This window comes from Hemiscyllium ocellatum, chromosome 39 (assembly GCF_020745735.1).
Source record: "Hemiscyllium ocellatum isolate sHemOce1 chromosome 39, sHemOce1.pat.X.cur, whole genome shotgun sequence".
NCBI classification, from domain to species: domain Eukaryota; kingdom Metazoa; phylum Chordata; class Chondrichthyes; order Orectolobiformes; family Hemiscylliidae; genus Hemiscyllium; species Hemiscyllium ocellatum.
Genome location: NC_083439.1, coordinates 20,632,839 through 20,648,269, shown reverse-complemented (window position 1 = coordinate 20,648,269; position 15,431 = coordinate 20,632,839). Strand labels below are relative to the sequence as shown.

The window sequence follows — 15,431 nt, the reverse complement described above, 5'->3', positions numbered from 1 at the left end:
AAGAGCTAAATCTTTATTTTTACGTAGGAAGAAGATGATAAAATGAGGAGTCCTCTTATTAATGCCATGATATTTTTATTTTTTTGACACCAGCATGTACGTTATATGGAACTTGTGTTCTAGATTGAATAAGATGCATTTTGTGTGAAAAAGGTACAATCCATATCAATCTTGCAATTTTACTCAACTGGCATTTATTTGTAATGTTTTATGATTTAATGATAGAATTTCAAACTGCCAGCATAATCCAGATTCCTGTACCTTTCTTGCAAATACAGAATCAATTCAGTTTTTCTGTGAAATTAACTGAACTGTGCATTAACTATGCATTCACCAAACACTACTGAATAAAACATTTTTTTTAAAAAAAGGACATAGTTGAAAATATTTCAATGTAACATGAGAAAATGATACTTTTAAAACATTCGAAATATTTGAAATTAATTAGAAACTGGATTCTGTCATCTGATACATTATATCCAGTGGAATAGATAAGAGAGAACCAGTGAGGTATATTTGTTTTTCAGAAGACTTTTGATAAAGGTCCCTCATAAGATGCTAGTGGGTAAAGCTAAAGCACATGAGGAAAGGGGGGTAATACATTAGCATGGATCGAGGATGAGTTGATAAATAACAAATAGAGTGGGAATAAATGGGTATTTTTCTGATTGGCAGGCGAGATGGGTACCGCAAAAGAACAGTGTTTGAACTCCATCCATTCATAATATAATAAATATCCTAGATGAGGGAACCAAATACAACATTTTCAAGTTTGCTGATGACAAAATGAAGCAGGATTGAGAGTTGTAAAAAAAGATTATCAAGGTGATTTACACGAATTGAGTGAGTGGGCAAATATAACAGATACATTACAGTGTAGCTAAATGTGAAATTATGCACTTTGTTGTGAAAATCAGAAAAGATAATATTATTTAAATTATAATATATTGGAAAGGTCTGATATACAAAGGGTATCCTTGTACACCAGTCAATGATAGTAGACAGGGAGATGCAGCAATCAATTAGAAAGTCAAATGGTACAGTGGCCTTCATTCATTGCAAGGAGAGATGTCTTACTGCAGTTATATAGGGCCTTGGTGCGAACACAGCAGGAGTATTGAATGCAGTTTTGGTTTCCCTACCCAAGAAAGGATACATTTGTCAGAGATAGTGCAGCAGAGGTTTGATTGACTGATACTGGAATGGAAAGACTGTTGTACGAGGAGAGATTGATTCAACTGGGCTTTATTCTCTGGAATTTTGAAGGATGAGAGGCAATTTGATGGAAATATGCAAGGTTATAACAACTGGACAGACTGGATACAGGGAAGATTTTTCCTTGTGTGGGGAGTCTAGAATCAATCAGAGGGGTATAGACTCAATATATGGGGAGACTATTTAGGTCAGAGGCAAGGAAATGTTCCTCTGCTCAGAAGGGTAGAGAATTTGTGGAATTCTCTACCACAGAAGCGTTTGGAGATTAAGTCACTGAATATATTTTTAGATTTCAAAAGTATCAAGGGGTAGGGATAGTAAGTACAAATATGATACTGAGATAGAGATCAGCTATGATCATAGCAAATGGCAGTGCAGGCTTAAAGGGTGGAGTAGCCTTCTCCTACTCCTGCTCCTAAGTTTCTATGTGGCTCTAGTTCAGTTGAAGGAACAGGTATGATGGTAATTGTTTGATACAATCTAGAGAGGCATCAGGCAGGTTATGATGGGGTGGTGGGGGTGTCAGGAAGTAAGTAACAAAGTGCGATTGTTGCCTGTTAACTGACTAGGAAGAGAACTAGTCCAATTATAATTGACCTTTTGCATAATTTTTGTAGTATTTAATCACATATTCCACTACTAACAATGCTGCATTCAAGACACAGGTTTCCTTCTGCAGATATAGTGACATGGGACACTACTCACTGGATCTCCTCCAGAAGCAAACGAGATCGACTGCATGTGGTGGTTGGCGATGATCTGTAAAACAAAAAAAAAGCACTTCCTAAACTGGAACTGGATTTCCAATATTTCTTTTTCTACTTTAAAATTATACCTAAATCTAACATGTATATTTCAGCTAGAATGAAACAAATTTATCAGCCTTTTTTTCCCATTTGTGCTAGTACTTTGTCAGTATATCAGCAAACATTTTTTTTAAACAGAGGGGAAGAGCTACCAATTTCACTGTAAAAATTAACAATGTTTACTCTTCATTTTTTCTAATCATATGAAGAGTGTAAATATGTCACTTGTAGTTTTAGTATCACCAAGCTTTGGAAGAAGCTAAATGGACACCGGTCAAGGAACCTCCAATGCTTCAGGAACAACAGACAATTTTAATTCCGGTGAATGACTTGAATGAATTAAAATCATGCCTCATCCTTCTCCTGGGAACTTTGCAGCTCTTGGTATAGAATTTTATTTCTAATGTTAACATTTCAGGTATATAACCCCCACCAGAACAGTAGGATCCTTGAGTAAGTGAGTGGGGTGCTGTGTTGTACCCTTTTTCTCCTGGAGATTGTGCTTCAAGCATAGTCTTATAATTTTAGATCCCTTGCATTTTCTCCACATTCCCCCTCATCCTTTCAGCGCATCAGCTATAAGCATAGTTTCTTAGTTCTTTTAATGTCATTTCATTTCTTTATTAGGATCATGTTAAACCAAAAACATGTAAGTCTTTTAACTCACCACTCCATCCCCACCACCAAAATATCTTTTATTGTTGAAATGTTGAGAGATTTTGCATTCTGTCTGACATGTACAACCAATGTAAATGCTGGCACACAAGGAATTACAAAGTGAAAGATGACTCCTCTGTCTTGTCTTGCATAACAGTCACCCCACAAGTCATAACCAACCAATATAATCAAAACCAATGCTTTAGGATCTTATATTCTTTGCTAGATGAATAATGGCATTTGTTCTGTAACTTAAACAATATATTTTGGCCATGATTACAGTCCTAAAAAGGTGTTCATATCCTTCTTCTCCAGTTTATCCAATTCCTAGAATGGGCTTAGTACTACAGAAGGCTTGCGTTCTCCACACTTTGAAGGCAAGCGTTCAATGCTAGGACAAATCATTATAGCATTTTGGTTTAAAAGACAGAGGGAAAAAAGTTTATTTGGTTGCATTGTTGGAAATAATGAGTCTAAATTCTAAGTATACAATGGATTTTATGGGGCTTGTGTGATGTAGTGGTAATGTCCCTACCTCTAAGCTGGAAAGTCTGGGTTCACATCACACCTGGAGCAGTGGTGTGTCATAACACATCTAAACAGGTTGATTAAAAACATCTCCACTGGATTGCATGTTATCTTAGACTAGTAATATAGGCAATTTAAATGCCAGCTAATTAACGTCGATTTTACTGCTCCTCGGATGCTGCCTGAACTGTTGTGCTTTTCCAGCACCACTCTAAATCTAGACTCTGGTTTCCAGCATCTGCAGTCATAGTAAGTTAATTAAGTTGAAAACAAATGTCTAATATATTTTACTTTTGTTTGCCAAGTGACTGTAACGAACATGCATGTCATGTTTATCTATTCTCTTTTTTTCCCTGTATCCTTTTCTTCACTGAGTCAATCAATACTCAATGTGGGACTGTAAATGCACTCAGTTGGTCCCAATTCATTTTGCATGTGCGCTTCGTAATTAAATAGGCCTCTGAATAAAAAAAGTAATGGAAAGCCTATGAAAGATGTTTTAAGTTACTGCTCACAAAATTAAAATGTAATTTGCTCAGATTTCTTGATTGCTTCAGTTTAATTCCTAAAACAGCTAAACCAAGAGAAGAGGAATTTTGTGCTGGGCCTGTTTCAGACAGAATGCTGTCAGGAAAATAGTACATGGTCAAAAAAATAGTACAACAAAACAAAACAAAAAATATCCTTCTCTTGGGAAGCTTTGCTAGATTGGCTCTGCTAGATCACATAGTTTAACCATTTCCAAGTGTTAAAGTTGCCCTCCTACAATATTGGGATAGTCCCAATTCATGGCACTTACCTGTTTGGAGTGTGGGATCGTCAAGTTAAGACTGTTCGTAGAGATGCTCATTATGATGTTCATTCCTGAAAACTGAAGGTTACTCTTCCCCAAGATTGTAGACAACCCTTTACTGGGAGGCTGCAAGTTCAAATATAATCATAGTTATTTGTTTCCAAATCTTAAGGTAGAAAACGTGAACAGCATCAAAATGATCAATGCACTCAGTTTATCTTTTATATTCCAACTTCACTAGGTCACAATGGGGAAATGTTGATAAGCCAAGCTCCATGATGGGGCGGAGGGAGGACAGAAGCACTCTCCTTACAACGAGGCTTCGAAATATCAGCGGTGAAACCCGGAGGTACTAATCACCAGTCCTCTTGATCTGGAATTATACCATGGAAAACAAATTCAAGTATGTTCTAAAAGTCAATAATGTTAACTAACCTGCATGATTTAAACAGCCAAATTAAAACTCACTTTGTTTAAAAAAACCTTTAAAAAGTTCCAGTTTCAATTATGAAATTCTTGACTTCCTGTAATTTCATCCCTCCTTCAAATCTATAGAGTTTTCAGATTTTGGTGTCACTCAGGAACCATATTTTGATTTACCAAGCCTTCTCTTATTCAGTTTTCAGCTTTAATGCTGACTTGGTTTGCACATTTGAAACTTCACATTGTTAAAATAATTGTTAAACTAAGATTCTTTTTATAGTGGACTATGATAAATATTTTAAAAAAGCAGTGTGTTCACTCAACAGTTGAAATTGGTGCTCAGTTCCCAGTTAAAAAGAAACAAGACCGGAGTTTTAAGAAATTTGGGCACTTCAGTTTTATCTCAGCTCTCCAGCAGTTTTTGACCAAACATTTCAAAAGGAAAGTCTTTAAGATGCATTTGATAAACTGACTAGACCAAAGAACACCAGACTGAAAAACACAAATGGAGGATGGAAAAGATTATAGGCAAGTAACAGATGCCAATTAGCCCACTCATTTCTGGAGTGTAAATTTCAAATTACAGTAATTGTATTTTGTTTCTTAATGCTCTAATTTAGGATTCATTTGAAATTTGTATTTGTTTAATTATAAAAGGATGAACAATGTGCGATACACCTCCTGCTCAGACTATTTACCTTTCTTCTTCTCATGGCCCCTTTTGCACCTGGCACAGCCTCACACACTCTGCTTATTGCTTCTCTGTGGAATGGAATTTACTGCAGTTATTGACATGTACTGTTCGTCACTGTTATTTTTTTCAGTCAAGTAAAATTGCAAACTTAGTTGGGTCAGAATATGAACAGTAAGCTCATGGGACTCCAAGCAAATTATTCAGACAGAATCAAAATTATAACATCGAATATTGCAATAGATAAACAGAGCAATGGGCCATTTAAGTTTACCTGTGTTTTATTTTCCACAAGTCTAATTTACTCTCAAAGGCCTGCCCAACCCTATACCAAATTGAGAGAATGGAAGGTTATGATGAGAACTGGTAAAATCAGCAAATTGAGGTAACATTCTTCACTTTGAAGTCCAGATCATTTAGAAATAAAAACAGCCCCAACACGGATCCACATGGAACACTGCTCAGCCACATCTGAAAAATGTACCTAATTAACTTTTACTACCAATGGATCCAGTAAAAGATTTCTTTTATTGCTCATTAATATTACAATGTTTTCATACTTTGTCTGCATCTTCCTAGCTTCAGCTTTTGTTTTGGAAATGGTCTTCATTTTTATTCTCTCTCCTATAAGCAATAAATGCTTAAGTGTTGTTTGACATCCTTCCATTCTTCCAATACCCTCTTTGGTCTCACCAGAAAGTACTCGACTGTACCTTTCCCAAACTGTTTCAATGCTTTCCATCGGTGATTTTTCATTTTATCCACCAATTATTTTCCTTCCAATTAATGTAAACGGGACAGTTATTTCTATTTCATTATAGTTTACTTTTTTCCAGTCATAGTCTGACAACTATTCTTGGGAATCATTTATCAGGGAGGACGACATCTGCTGTATTACTTGCTTAACAACAAATCTGTTGTTGTTTTCCTTTCCAAAAAGGTGCTGAAATGACATTCTGACTTGTATCTCATGAATTGTCATCAAACTGAAACTAAAGTTTCTCGCTCCAAAGATGCAGGTTGAACTGTTGTGTTGCCAGCACTTTTTCCTTTTATTAAAAATAACAGCAATGGGAATTGATTGAATATAAAAACATACGTGGAAAGAAATACTGTAAATATGTACCAAAATATTTAATAAGAAAGAGGTATTAAAGAATATACCATAAATCTACAAAATGCACACATTAAATCTTTCAGATGTATTTCAGACTATATGCTGGAAATACATTTAGCAGGACACAAAGTTTTACAACATATGATACTCAGGCTGGGACGTGTCCCAGGCATATGAAGGAACAACACATAACTGAACACAGTGATTCATGCCCATACAGAGGTGAGAATTGAAACAATCTTTCATTGAGAATTCCATATGAACATTGACCAGAAAGAGAGAGAGAAAAAAAAAATTGGTTTTGGGACACTGACATAAAACAGTCAATGTCAGGGTGAAAGGGAAGTCTGTTAGGTGTAGGGAATGCTGGATGACTAAAGAAATTGAGGGTTTGGTTAAGAAAAAGAAGGAAGCATATGTCAGGTATAGACAGGATAGATCGAGTGATTCCTATGAATAGGAAGGGTTTGGAAAGATATGTGCCGGGTGCTGGCAGGTGGGACTAGATTGGGTTGGAATATCTGGTCGGCATGGACGTGTTGGACCAAAGGGTCTGTTTCCATGCTGTACTTCTCTATGACTTTAAATGGCAAACATTCCACAGTTACCTAGTTATTCCTAAACCTGTTATGACTCTCCTGTTCTTGGGCTACAAAGTTAATACTACATGCAATGTTGTGTGTTCTTTTAGTAAACACATCCTCCAAAAATAATATTTGTGACAAAACACTTTTCTTACCAAGTTACAAATCACACAACACCAGCTTATAGTCCAACAGGTTTATTTGGTAGCACTAGCTTTCAGAGCATTGCTCCTTCATATACCAACATTTCCTCTCAATCACCAATTTATTTATTAGCAAAGCTCTCATGATTTCAAACTAATTGGAAGACATCATATGTCTGCATCTGCATTTCAACTTTAATCCTGTTGGTCTCCCAGTTTTATTTATAGACCAAAATTGTGGATTACACTAGGGATTTTTATGCAATTTCTTGGAGTTGCAAGAATTGGTAAGGCCAGCATTTGTTGCTGATCTCTTACTGCACTTAGAATATTAATGCAGAATCTCTATCCAGTTATCAAAATCATGATTTACAGCTATTTCCTTTGACATACTGGATATTTATTGGATCTCAGGTGCAGCAGGGATGGGTGCAAAAGGGAGAGCTTTGGATCATTGGGAGATAGGGACCACTCATGGGGAAGATGGGACCTAAATATGCTGATGAAAACCAAAAAAAATGCTGGAAATCACAGCAGGTTGTGTAGCATCTGTGGAGTGAGAAAAAAGCTAAAGTTAGGAGTCTAGATGACACTTTAATCAAAGCTGATGTGAAGATTGTTAATTTGTTCTCTCTCCACAGTGCTGCCTGGCTGCTGTGATATCTAGCATGTGTTGTTTTCAGTACAGATTCCAGCATCTGCAGTAATTTGTTCCGAAAGATGCTGATGGTTTGGCTCTTAACAGAGCCAGGACCAATTACTTTGTGCGTCTGCTACTGCTGTTGGGAGGATTTAAGTTAACTTGATTGATAATCAGGATGTTGGAGAAACAGGGTACACATTAGGATTAGGAGAAACACAAGGCACTAATGTAAGTAAGAATAAGGAGTTGAGCGGAGTCAGAGTAAAATATGATACAAATTTGCATAATTGTACACATGCATAGTAAAACTAAATACAGTAAATATAGTTGGTGAGCTGCAGATGCAGGTAACCAGATGGCATTCTGATGTGGCAAAACCAGAGACCCAAGTCAAAACAAAAGGGCGGAACTAGATGCTAGTTATACCTGAATATAAAAGGTGGTATTCAGGAAAGTGAAGAAAGCATTACAATATTATTTAAAGACTATTACAGAGTGTGAAGAACAGACACTTTCTGGTTAGAATTAACTAAATTTAAAGATGGTATAACTCTACTGGGTGTATTCTACGAAGCACCAACTATTGAGACAGATGTAGAAGAACATTTGAGAGTTGCAGAAACTACAACTTTATAACTTTAATTATCCTAATATAGATTGTAAAAGGGCATGGACAGAATGAAGAATCTTTGAAACGTGAAAGAATGAAGTTTTCTTGATCAGTATGTTTCCAGCTCAACAGAAAAGGTGTTGTTGCTGGATCTGGTTCTTGAGAATGAGATGAAACAAGCTTGAATACTAGAACAATTAGGGAACAGTGATAGCCGAATCATTTTGCTTAACTTAGTTATAAAAAATGACAGGGAAGAAACTAAAAAGATATACTTTCAGAAAAGAGCTAATTTTAGTGTAACGACCGCAGATTTAGCCCAGATAAACTAGAATCAATGACTGGCAGGCAAGTGCCTCACTGTAGCATGGTGGAAATTAAATGATGCTATTTCTGGAGTTGTCACAAAAGTATGCAAAACTCCTGTCTGTCTAGGTGATCAAAAGTGATGATCCCGGTTTCTGCACTCAACAAGAATCAATATTTATTATAAATAGATTCTAACTACAGGTAAACAACTACAAACTGGCAACATGCAACTCTTTTGGGTAAAGCTCTTCATAAACTCCACATATGCACACATACATACAAACAAAGCAAAGATGTTGATGTCGTAAGTGGAAGGGAAATCTGAGAAGGCAGCTCAAATGGTCCTTGTCCACAGGGCTCATGAGATGGTGGTTTTGGCTTGCCGTGACTTACTGTTCCTCAATCTTCCTTCTCTAGGTGCTTTCACTTGCTTAGGGGGCACAGAGCAAATGGTTCACAAATTATGATGTCTTTGATTAGTAATTAAGTGCAACAGCGTAACAGCAGCTGGTGTGGGAATACAAACTGGCTTTCTTCAGGCTTTGACTGGTTATTACAGCACAAAAAAGGGCACCATATTACCAACCCGAGGTCAGAGCGATGTACAGCAAGGAAACAGATCCTTTAGTCTACTTGTCCAAGCTGACCAGATAGCCCAACCCAATCCAGTCCCACCTGTCAGCACGCAGCCCATATCCCTCCAAACCCTTCCTATTCATATACCCATCCAGATGCCTTTTAAATATTGCAATTGTCCCAGCCTCCACCACTTCCTCTGGCAGCTCATTCCACACATGTACCACCCTCTGCGTGGAAAAGTTGCCCCTTAGGTCTCTTCTATATCTTTCCCCTCTCACCCTAAACCCATGCCCTCTAGTTCTGGATTGCCCCACCCCAAGGAAGAGACCTTGTCTATTTACCCTATCCATACCCCTCATGATTTTTATAAACCTCTAAGTTCACCCCTCAGCCTCCGATGCTCCAGGGAAAACCGTCCCAGCCTATTAAACCTCTCCCTATAGCTCAAATTTTCCAACCCTGGCAACATCCTTATAAATCTTTTCTGAACCCTTTCAAATTTCACAACATCTTTCCAATAGGAAGGCGACCACGCAATATTCTAAAAGTGGCCTAACCACTGTCCTGTACAATCGCAACATGCGCAACCCCCCACCCCCACCCCTGCATCGATACTCTGACCAATAAAGGAAAGCGTACCAAACGCCTTCTTCACTATCCTATCTACCTTCGACTCCACTTTCGAGGAGCTACGAACCTGCACTCCAAGGTCTCTTTGTTCAGCAATATTCCCTCGGACCTTACCATTAAGTGTATAAGTCCTACTAAGATTTGCTTGCCCAAAATGCAATACCTCACATTTATCTAAATTAAACTCCACCTGCCACTTCTCAGCCCATTGGCTTTTGGGCTTCTCGCCTGTTCACACCTTCAACTTGTTCAGCGACTAGTGAGCCATGCAATTGTTGGCAGGTAGATTAACTAGTCAACTCCACAGAATCATCAGCTAGTTGTTGTCAGCTAAATTTAATTTTATGCACACTACCCAGTGCCAGTCCATCTGCAATAACTTGTCCCTACTGCTTGAACAAGCAACAAAGTAAACAACACACTGAATAAATCCTAGTAGCTTGTTTTTTTAAAATTCTTCTACGATTCTTAATTTTTAAAAACAGCTGTTTTCCTATTTCAGTCCACAGAAATACAGAAAAATAAAAAAGATGCAGTCTTTACAACCGCACAAAACAATGGGATGTCTATATAGAAGAATTAGGTCAAACAGAGTCAAGGTGCATTCCTATGAATGGAAAAGGGAAGGTAGTTAACACCACAGCTCCCTGGATAACAAAGGATTGAGAGTAAAGTATTAAAAAATTGCCTATCACAGATATCAGGTTGATAATACAAGCGAGAATGAGGCTGAATACAGAAAGTTCAGTGAGAAAATTAAGGAACCAAAAAAGGCAAAAGAGAAGAGAAGAGGAGACTGGCAGCTAACAAAATGGAATCTAACAGTCTTCTAAAGGTGTGTGTAGGCAGTAGAAGGGCTGTAAGAGGAATGGGATTAAAGATTTAAAAAAGGATACCACTGTAGACAGGCAGGAAGCATGGCTGAAGTGCTAAAGTTATACTTTGCATCTGTATTTATCAAAGAAAATGTTGTCCAAGTCATAGTGAAAGAATAGATAATCGAGATAGGAGATATTTGAGGTACTGAAAAAACTGGCCATATTTAAAAGGTTTTAAGAGAAAGGTGCTAAGTCACCAGGACCACATGGGATGCAAGTAAAAAGGTAGAGAGAGAACCAGGCTTGAAAATTGCCTTAGCACTGGCCATAACTTCTCCAATACTCCTTTGATACAAGACTGGAGAATTTCAAGAGATGTACTTTTGTTTGAAATAAAATAATGCTAAGAATAAATGCAGCAACCATACGTCTGTCAATTTAAACTTGAATGTGATAAATCTCTTAAAAACAATAATCTGAATAGACCCTACACAGTCACTTGGACGAGTGTACATTAATTCAGGAAATCCAGCGCAGACTGGATAAAGACAAATTTTGTTTGACCAATTTTCTGATGAAGTAGCAGAGTGTGTTGATGAGGACAACACAGTTGATGCAGTAACAACTTCCAAAAAAGGTTGATAAAGTCCCAGATAATAGCTCTTTGTCTTGTGGGTTTATGCCCACATCTGCGAGTTTGGGTTAAAGATAGTCTGGTTAAAGAGAAGGCAAGATTTGTAACTGTCTTCAGGCCACAGCTTCTTTAAAATACTGGTTATTGTATTTTAAGATTCAATACTACAATACATGGTATTCAGAAATATATCAGGCTGTAACCTTACTTTCCATAAGATCTACCACCTAACTCTACTCCATGTGCTTCTCTGGGCATGTTTCATGTGGTAATACTTCAGGCTTTTGCTCATGGAATGTAAGGGATTGTGGTAGCACAGAGATAAAGTTTCCTGTCACTCAGCCAACAGATCACTGGTTGATCTTTCAGACCGGAGAAAAGATAGACTTTAAGATGACACAGAGAGGTTACTAAATGAGTGGGCATAACGGTTGGTGAAATTCAATTTAAAAAGGCTTGTAAGTGTACATATTTGTAGCAGAATGAGGAGGAGCAATATCACATAAAAGGTGCAAATCCAAAGGGGGTGTGAAGACAAAAGGGACTGAGATGAATCTATGCAGAAATCATTGATGTTGACAGCATTGAAGCTTTGAATATTGTTGGTATTGCACTTCTGCAGGCAAACACGGAGCATTCCATCACACTCCTAACTTGTACCTTGTAGATGGCGGACAGGCTTTGGGGAGTCAGAAGGTGAGATACTCGCCACAGTATTTCTAGCCTCTGACCTGCTCTTGTAGCCACTGATTTATATGGTGAGTCCAATTGATTTTCTGGTCCATGGTAACCCCCAAGATGTTGATAGTTTGGGATTCAGCAATGGTAGTGCCATTAAACATCAAGCAGTGATGTTTAGATAACTCTTGGAGACACTCATTGCCTGGCAATTGTGTGGTACAAAAGTCAGTTTTCATTTATCAGCCTTAGCCTGGATATTGTCCAGGTCTTGCTGCATATGGGCATAGACTGCTTCAGTATCAGAGTCGCCACAAATGATGCTGAACATTATGCAATCATCAGCGAACATCCCCACTTCTGACCCTGAGATGAGAGAAAGTCATTGATGAAGTGACTGTAAATTGTTAAGCCTAGAATACCACCCTGAGGAACTCCTGCAGAGATGTCCTGGAGTTGAGCCGACTGGCCTCCAACAAACACAACTATCTTCCTTTGTGCTGGGACTAACATCAACCAGTGGAACATACACCCACCCTATTCCCATCGATTCCAGCTTTGCTAGGGGTCGTTGATATCACATTTATTCAAAAATGACAGATATCATGGGCAGTCACTGCCACCTCTAGAAAACAGCTGTGTGTCCATGTTTGAACCAAGGCTGCAATTAGGTCAGGAACTGAGTGTCCCTGATAGAACTGAAATTGAGTGTCAGTGAGCAGGTTATTGTGAAGCAAATGCTGCAAATACTACTCAATTCAACAGAAACAATTCTTTTTCCTCATGCAGCAAGCAGTTAGGATCTGGAATTCAATGCATGAGTGTGTGGAGGAGATGGACTGAATCGCTGCTTTCAAGAAGACAATCTGAAGATAAAAGTATGTGCAAGGGGACATAGAAAAATGGTTAGGCCTTAGCACTGAATTGCTCTTGAAAAGACCCAATAAGGACATGAAAGACTAAAAAACAACCTTTTTTGCTCTAAAAAACTTTGATTATTCCAAGTATGTATTCTTTAAATAAAAGGTGAATATTGGTTTTGGTCTAAAATCCCCATGAAACCTCATAAAACACTGAAGCAACTTTTAAATTTATATTTTTGTTTCATTAAAATTGTACAGTATAAGCTGACATTTTCTGTAGAAGAACCAACATAGTTTTGTTAAAGTGAAGTTATGTCTGACCAACTTGATTAAATATTTTTGAAGATGTAACAAGCTGTGGAGATGAGAGCAATGCATTTGACACAGTTTACTTGGACATCAGGGAGACCTTTGATAAAGGTCCTTCATGTGAGATTGATTGAAAAGTTAACAGCTTACGGGATCCAAGGAAATTTGGCAAATTGGATACAGAAGCTCAGCATGGACTTCTGGCCTCAAGATAAAGCAGAATGAGGACCCGAGTTACTCCAACTGCTTTTATTTCTCCCCTGCCTCTCTTTGTTTGCTTTAGAAGGATTGTAATGCTGAACTTTTAAACTTTACTCCTTTATGTTTCTAATTTATACCTAAGATTTTGACCCTAGGTACCTTTGCACCTAAGAAGTGCCAGAAATGGCAAGTTTGTATGCTTTTCACTGTACTTATGTATCCCTGTACTTGAGAGTATGTGACAATAAAACGAACTCTAATTCTAGTTCTAATTCTAAGAATTGCTTCCTGCCACTCAGACAAAGGATGATCAAAGATGTTTTGTGATCAGATGCCGGTGTCTAGTTGGGTTCCGCAGAGATCAGTGCTGAGACCCTTGTTGTTTGAGAGTTATACAAACAATCTAGATTTGAATTCAAGAGAGTTGATCAGTAAGTTTGCAGATGATATACAAATTGGTGTGGTGGTAAGTAGTGAGGGGGATAACCTTAGATTACAGGAAGATATCAATAAATTGGTCAGATGGGCAAATGACATTCAAAACAGATAAGTTTGAGGTGATACATCTAGGCAAGACAAACCCGACAAGGTACTACATGACGAATGGTAGTGAGTGTGCAACTATCTTTAGGGACTGGTGGACAGGTAGATAAAGTGATTAAGGCAGAATATGAATTACTTGCCTTTGTTAGTTGAGCCAGAGAGTTAACAGTAGGAAGGCAATGCTGGATCTTTATAAAAGACTAGTTAGACCCCAGGTAGAGTAGAGTATTGTGTGCAGTTCTGAATCCCCATAATAGAAAGGATGTGATAACACTGGAGAGGCTACAAAAGGAGATGTTGCCAGGGCTGGAGAGTTTTAGTTAGTACAGAGATTGGATAGCCTGAGGTGGTTTACCTTGGATCAGAGGAGATGGGGGAAACATGATTGAGATGTACAAAACTATAGAGGGTCATAGACAGAAAACTCTTGGTGGACACATCAATGACAGGGGGGAGGGCCAGACATAGATTTAAGGTGGTGGTGTTGGGGGTGGGGGAGAGACGGTAGCTTAGAGGAGATGTGAGTAAGTTTTATTTTCACCTAGAGGATCGTGGAAGTCTTTAACTCACTGCCTGGAAGGGTGGCAGAGTCAGAAACCATCATAACATTTAAGCAACACTTAGATGCACACTTCTGATGCCAAGACATACAAGACTAATCAATCAAAATGTTGGAAAATGTGATTAGAATAGTTAGGGTTTTTTTGACGTAAGACCTCAGTGATTCTATAATTTTTCAATACGACCTCTGTTCATTTATGCAAGGAACTATATGAAAGGCCAGCCAGGAGCGAATGGTATAGTTAATTTTTAGAAGAGAAAGGCACTCATTCGGGTTTCTGCAACAGATGACCTGAGGCAGGGGCAATGTTGGAGGTTCTTAGAAGGTGAAACTTGGCAGACTTAGTGATAGAAGCTCATTGGGAGGTCACACACTTATGAACAGTCTTGTTCAGCCTCAGGCTGTTTCTTAGGAGAGGACTCTAATTGATGGCTATGATTGAAGACAGTTGTCTTCCCAATAGTAACCTCAGTCCACAGCAATGAGTAAAATTAACGAATTCATTGCTTTAATGTATGGGATAATTGTTCTAACAACTGTTCATTTATTCTGGAGACAGGCTGAATTAATTGGAAAATGGAAGATAAAAATCACAAGATAAAGATGACAGCCAGAAGACTATAAAGGCAAATAAAAAATAAGGTCAGTGTTGCATTGGGCAGAGTGGCATATCCTGGCACATGCCCACCTAGGGCTACCATCCCCCTCCAAACATGGTGTTGCAGAAAGTGGCCTTTTAGCACCCAGGGACTCCCAGTAGAGGGATGCAGCCATGGTACAATTTGCCAAGGGGTGATGGGCATCCCTCAAATAAGTTTTGGAAATTTGCTTCAATCTTTTGGTGTACGGTGGCTGGGGGGGGGGGGGGGGGGCAGGTCTCGTATCAATGAAAATCTCCTCAATTTGCGATTCACACCACATTTTTGCCATGGATTCTTCCCACAAAAGTAAAAAAGGAACAAAAGAATAAATCCTACAATTTGACTTTCTCACATAGACCATCACACATTTAGAATGGACAAAAAAAAACCCATGTTAACCAAACATGTTGCCTTCTTGCACCCAAATTCTCACTCTGTACCAGTTGCATGAGGT

At 38.3% G+C, this 15,431-nt stretch overlaps 1 protein-coding gene across 4 annotated transcripts in view; it reads right to left on the bottom strand.

Moving 5' to 3' along the window:
* LOC132834136 (SHC-transforming protein 1-like) overlaps positions 1-15,431 on the bottom strand; it is a 137,020-nt gene that overhangs the window by 33,595 nt on the left and 87,994 nt on the right. For all 4 annotated transcript variants that reach the window (XM_060852769.1, XM_060852771.1, XM_060852768.1 and 1 more), the window contains 3 exons: positions 5,121-5,184; positions 4,006-4,125; positions 1,921-1,974 (listed from right to left, as the gene is read on the bottom strand). In XM_060852769.1, the coding sequence (XP_060708752.1) occupies positions 1,921-1,974; positions 4,006-4,125; positions 5,121-5,184 (238 nt within the window). The remainder of the gene's footprint in view (positions 1-1,920; positions 1,975-4,005; positions 4,126-5,120; positions 5,185-15,431) is intronic.